Here is a 6,832-nt window from a genome sequence, read left to right on the forward strand (position 1 = left end):
TTGGTGCCTTAGCACTTGGGCCCTAGCTCGAGCTAGTCCATAAACTCCTTTGTTGTTTGCAGCCTCGGTGACTCTGCCTCTCTGTTCCTGGGGCCGAGGGCTAGCTGGCAGTAACACCTTAGCATGCAATTGCCTCTGCTGAGCTTTACAAAAGCAAACTGGCATGGCTTCCTCTTATGGAACAACAATGGGGGCGGGGTTCACACTGCTGATTTTTCCTTAGCTTCTGAGCCCTTAACCACTGCACCACCAGCAGACCTTATTCATGTAAATTGTCCCTTTAAAATAACCAACTGGTCAATCGGCCTTTTCTGCATATTCTGCAGCTGTGAGGTTGTTCTTTGGTCTCATCACGTGTTGTCCTTTGTAAACTTACTATGGCATCGAATGACCGAGTAACCAAAGCCAGTAATCCCCAGAGTCACCATTATACTGGCTGTTGCTCTGTACAGTTTTCTGAGCTAGAAGTAACTACTCTGAATTTGGTTATCTTACAGTAATGATTGTTAAATCCTTTTCCTCTGAAAAGCTAAGGCCCAAGGCTTAGTCCTGACTAAATTGTGTATCTTCGATCCACCTGCCTGACCCCATTGGACATTTTCTCATTGCAATAAGTGTACTTTATACAGACAACCATGGACATATAGGGAGTGCCAAATAGGATACTTACGTTCAGGTAATGGAATGAGTGGTATAAACTTGCTGAACACACTCTTTGTAATTGAGGGACTGGATACAAAGCATGAATAATTGCCTTTGTCAGATGCCTCCACATTTGCGATGTAAAGATTGCCATTGGTCTGTGACACAAATCTTCGTTTATCCATTGTGATAAATACAGGGAATTCATTCAGAAGCCAGCGGTAGCTAAGATCATCTAGAAGAAAACATTGTCTATTAAATATTAAGCTCTTCTCCAATAGCACGGGTGTTATTTTCTGGTACTAAGTTATCAAGCAATCTAATCTAGGCTATTGGAGAGCAAATACTGAGAGTTGGACAAGGCACATTTAATGCCAATTTTCTAATAGTTCTCATATTTTGAGTACCTATATGCATTGTGCTCAACAATTATATCTATTCTTCTCTATCGCTTGGAGAAGGTCATCACACTTGGTAGAGGAGAGGGACAGAGAAAAGAAGGCCCTGGAGGAGATGGATTGACACGGTGGCTGCAACAATGGGCACAGACTGTGAGCATGGCGCCGGACCAGGCAGTGTTTCCTTCTGTTGTGCATAAGGTTGCTAAAACTGACTTAATGGCACCCAGTGACAGCAGCAACGGCATCCAGTTATTATTTTGTGACATTTATATTGCCACTCATTTCCCTTGAGGTATAAAAGAAGACTCAAAGAGACTAGCTTGCTTAGAATTTCATAGTTATGTCGACAAGATGTCAACAAGACAATGTGACTGTAATAATGGGCTCAGACATAAGGCCAATTGCAAAGATGGCTGGGGATTGTGCAGGGCTTTCTTCCGTTGTACACGGGGTTGCTATGAGTTGGAACTGACTCGTGGCACAGAACAGCAACCATAATGTAGCATTGCCCTGACTCTGTCCGTCAGTTTGTTGTGCTGTGGTAGCTTCCATATTCCTGTGGTGCTGAGAGCTATGCCACCAGTGTTTCAAACAACAGCAGGGTCATGTGCATGATAAGCAGGGTTCAGCAGAGCTTCCAGATTAATACAGGCTAGGAAGACTAGATAGGTAGTCCATTCAGAGGGATTAGCCACTGAAAACCTTATAAATAGCAGAGGATTCGTTTGGAAAGCACTCAGAATATGACTATGAAGGAGCTGCTTCTTCAAATAGAATTGAACTTAATGACATAAAGGGAGCAAAGCTAAAAGGACCTTCATTTAAAGATAGGACAGGACTCAAAATGAGAGGAGGCAGCTGCAAGCATCCATTAAGAACCAGAATGCAGAATACATGAAGTAGGAATCTAGGAAAATTGGAAGTCATAAAACAAAATAGAATACATAAATCTCACCAATCCTAAGCACTCCAACTCCAAAACTCTCTACCACCCAGTGGATGCTGACTCATATTAACCCTGTAAGGCAGGGCAGAACTGCCACTGTCAGTCGCTGAGCCGGCACCTCTTGACAGGAGCAACAAAGCACGGTCTTTGTCCCCTAGAGCAGGTGGTGTTGGGAACTGTTGGCCTTGCAGGTCACAGCCCCTCTCATAACTACTATGATGCCTCTTCTCAGCAGTGAGCTGAAATAAAGGGGTAGCAACCATTTTGAATTAAATAAACACACAATCTATTACTCTGGGAATGATAACTTCCAAGTGACATTCACCATCTATAAGAACATTTCAAGATCTATCCTAAAGTACAGTACTATCACTAATAGGATAATGTCCATACACTGACATTAATGTGACTATTATTTAAATACACGCACCAACCACTTACGCCTGAGATGAAGAAATCGAAGCTGTTTTCCAACTTCTGTAGTCTGAAATTGATTAAACATGTAATCAAGATACACTGATAATTACCAGTGATTGCAATGTGAAAGTTGAAGACAAAGAAGGAGGAGCAGTTGGAACAATATGACCTTGGCAATGGAAACAGCACACGAGTTCATATTGATAGAACCTGCCAATAACGTGAATTGTTCATTACAAGAAAGTTGTTTTTCTGCAATATGGAATTTAACAAGATGAACAGCTTATTGATTACAAATTCCTTTACCTCCAATAACATATGTGCTAGCTATATATATCCTTTCCAGTTGGAATATACAGGAATCAAATAGACTATATTTGCAAAAGAGGTGATGGAAAGGCTCAATATCATCAGTAAGAAGGTCAGGGGCCAACTACAGAACAAATCATCAATTGCTAACATGCAAGTTGAAGTTGAAGTTGAAGAAAATTACAAGTCCACAAGAAACAAAGTATGACCCTGAGTATATTCCACCTGAAAATATAGACCATCTAAAGAATAGCTTTGGCACATTGAACATTAATGAGTCAGAACCAGGTGAGTTGTGGAATGGTATCAAGTATATCGTAAGTGAAAAAACCACAAGTTATTAAGACAGGTAATCAAGGGGGGCGGGGGAAGATGTCAGAAGAGACTCTGGAACTTTCTCTGGAACTTAGTGAGGTTAAAGTGGAATGAAGTAATGAAGAAAGAGATGAAGGATTGTGAGAGAAGCTTGCAAAGGCAAATGAAAGTATTATGATGGCATGTATAAAGATCTGGAAGTCAAAAACCAAAATGGAAGAACATGCTTGGCATGTCTCAAACAGAAATAACTAAAGGAACCTCTAGATGAAATATTGAAGGATTATATGGGCAAAATATATGCAGGAAGCATAAAAAAATGGAAGAAATACACAGATATGATACTAATAGAATTGGTCATCATTCAACCATTTCAGGAGGTGAAGTATTTATCCAGAACTGATAGAATTGAAGGAAGAAGCCTAAGCTGCTCTAATGGAAGTGATGAAAGACAAAGCTTTAGGAATTGATGGAATGCCAATTCGCATGTTTCAACTGAAGGATGTAGTGCTGGACGTGTTGAACAGTCTGTGTTTAGATATTTGGAAGACACCTCACCCATCAACTGGAAGAGATTCATATTCATGTTCATCACAAAGGAATGTATGTAAACAGAATGGGGAAATTATCAAATGATATCATTAATGTCATAAGAAAATACCATTTTGCTGAAGATAACTTTAAAAATTGGTTATAACAGAACATGAAGAAGGAACGGTCAGAAGTTCAAGCTAGATTTAGAAGAAAAAGGTGTAGAAAGAGGGATATCATTGTTCATGTAAGTTGGATCTTGGCTGAAAGAAGAGAATACCAGAAAGTTGTTTACCTATGCTTTATTGACTTTTAATAGCATTCAGCTGTGTATCATAACAAATTATGGATCACATTGTGAAGAATGGAAATATCCAAACATTTGTTTGTTCACATGGGAAACTTAACATAGATCAAGAATCCGACAATGGAATAGAACAGGGGAATACTGCATTGTTTCAAATCAGGAAGTTGTGTATCAGGGTTGCCATGGGCTGCCAGAACAAACAAACCTATGTTAGAAGAAGTACAGCCAGAAAGCTCCTTTCAAGGAAAGACCACAAGACTTCATCTCACATACTTTGGATACATTTTTAAAAGGGACAAGTCCCCAGAGAAGGATACTATGCACGGTAAAGCAAAATGCCAGTGAAAAAGAAGGCAAACGTCACCCTGGTCAACTGCCTGTCACAAGAGGCTCAAAGGCCGGAAGGAGTGTGAGGACAGCACGGTGCTAGCAGGGGTCTCTGCTGTACATATGGCTATGTCTTGAGACCACTCAACACCACCAAAAATAACACGGACAAATATTGAAGCCCACAGGAAGCATTAAAAGAAGATGGGAGGAATATACAGTTTCTGGACTGAAAAAGAAAAGTCCTTTGTTCAACCATTTCAAAAGGTCATACACAGTCAAAGTTGGATGGCACTGATGAAAGAAGTCCAAACTGTATGTAAGACACTGGGAACAAACAGAGGTTCAGAAATTGTGAAAACGTCAATGGAGATCTACCAACAAACAGATATTATTGCCAAGAAAATTGGAAGACAGCTACCTGATCAATGGATCAGAAGAGATCCGTATTGGTGCCCATTCCAAAGAAAGATGATGCAACAGAGTGAGAAAATCATTGGACAATAGCATTAATATCAGACATAAGTAAAATTTTGCTGAAGATAATTCAAAAGCAGTTGCAAGAGTGCATTGATAGGGAACTTCCAGAAATTCAAGTGAGACTCAAAGAAGATGTAGACTGAGGGATAATATTGCTGATGTCAGTTGGATTTTGGCTGAAAGAAGTGAATACAAAAACGATGTTCATCTGTTTTATTGAATATGCAAAGACATTCAACTGTGTGTATCACAAAAAATTATAGATAACATTTTGAAGATTGGGAATTATAGTATACTTAACTATGCTCATGCAGAACCTGTACATGAGACTAAGAAAACAGGGGTGATTTAAAAATCAAGTTGTGTGTGTCAGGGTTAAACTCTCCCCAACTTTCATTCAATCTGTAGGATGAGTAAATAATGGGAGAAACACTATATGAAGAATAATACAGAATCCGCATTAGAGGCAGATGCATTGATGCCTTGTGATATGCATGTAACATAGCCTTGCTTGTTGAAGGCGAAAATGTACAACAATACTGATGAAGAAGCCCTGGCAGGGTGGTGGTTACTCATTGAGCTGCGTCCTGCATGATCACTAGTGGAAAATCACCCGCTCCTCCTCAGAAAGACTTGGCTTTCCACTGTTTTAAATAGTCACAGCCTCAGAAACCCACAGGGGGCCACGACGACTCATCATTGACCTGATGGCAGGGAGGTATTTTTGTTGTTGTTTGTAGGGAGAAAAAAGACTACAGCTTCAGTATGGATTACAAAACTGAAAAAACCAAACAAGACCTCTGCAGAGCATTGAAAAGAAAGGGTGTTACTTTGAGGACTAAGGTGTGCCTGACCCGAGCCATGGTACTTCCAGTTGCCTAACACGCATGTGCAACGTGGACACTGAATAAGGAAGACTGAGGAGGAATGGATGCACTTGAAGAGCGGTGTCGGTGAGTATACTGAAAGTGCCATGGACTGACAAAAGGGCAAACAGATCCGACTTGGAAAACGTATGGCCAGAGTGCTCCTCAGTGGCACGGATGGCAAGACGTTGTCTCAGAGACTCCGTATACGTTGTGACAGATGCATGCTGTCACAGACTCATGCTTGTGACAGGAGAGGGAGTGAAAAAGAGGAGAATCCTCAATGAGAGGGAGTCACGCAGTGGTGGCAACAATGGGTCTAAACGTAATGGTTGTGAGGAAGGCCCAGGACTGGGCAGCATTTCATGTGGACTTGAGAGGACCTAACCACAAGGAGAGCAAGTGAAGTTAGAATTGTGAATCCAGTTCTTGTAACGCCAGAGCCAGTGATCAATTGGCCCTGTATCTATTTGTAAAGAAATCAAGATGATTACCCGTATCGTGGCTTTTTCTCTTTTCACTTGCAATCTTAAACTATAATTATAAATTTACATAGCCTGTGGTGGTCAGATTAAAAAGTAAAAACCACAAAAACAGGGGAAAACCTGTACTGATTTTCGTAAATATTGAGAAGAATGTTTTCTGGTAACTCTTACCCACAGGGAATTCCTTTGTCTGAACATACCAGCTGATTAGACCAGAAATTCAATTCTTTAGTTTATTTTCTGTTTTTTCATATAGCTTTCTATCCTTTATCTCTCCTCCCTGCTTTGAAGGAACACCCCAGTACTTCATTAATTTTTTTAAAAGGAAAACTAGACAATGCATATTTGTTGAACACAAAATGATATATTCCTTATATATATACAGCATCCTCACTGCCATGAATATAAACAGCACCATGACTATTGTAGTAACTGTCTTGCATCTTTAGGACATTGGGCCTCCATTCAAGTACTCCCTCAAAGCAAGAATACTTTCTTCTATTAAATCGGCATTCTATTATGCTCATCTTCCAAACACAACTGCTGAAGACAAAGCGAGTGAATAAGCAAATGTGGTGAAGAAAGCTGATGTTGCCCAGCTATCAAAAGATACCGCGTCTGGGGTCTTAAAAGCTTGAAGGTAAACAAGCAGCCATCTAGCTCAGAAGCAACAAAGCCCACATGGAAGAAGCACACCAGCCTGTGTGATCACAAGGTGCTGAAGGGATCAGTTATCAGGTATCAAAGAACAAAAAATCATATCATTGTGTGCTCACCTCCATGAAACGATCGCTGAAGACAAATGG

General features: G+C 40.4%; 1 protein-coding gene across 2 annotated transcripts in view; it reads right to left on the bottom strand.

Moving 5' to 3' along the window:
• CNTN1 (contactin 1) overlaps window positions 1-6,832 on the bottom strand; it is a 395,926-nt gene that overhangs the window by 145,609 nt on the left and 243,485 nt on the right. For both annotated transcript variants that reach the window (XM_045287251.1, XM_004711445.2), the window contains one exon: window positions 671-877. In XM_045287251.1, the coding sequence (XP_045143186.1) occupies window positions 671-877 (207 nt within the window). The remainder of the gene's footprint in view (window positions 1-670; window positions 878-6,832) is intronic.

The sequence above is a fragment of the Echinops telfairi genome, unplaced genomic scaffold (assembly GCF_000313985.2).
Source record: "Echinops telfairi isolate 266 unplaced genomic scaffold, ASM31398v2 ScPeMD7_12;HRSCAF=54, whole genome shotgun sequence".
In the NCBI taxonomy this organism is placed as follows: domain Eukaryota; kingdom Metazoa; phylum Chordata; class Mammalia; order Afrosoricida; family Tenrecidae; genus Echinops; species Echinops telfairi.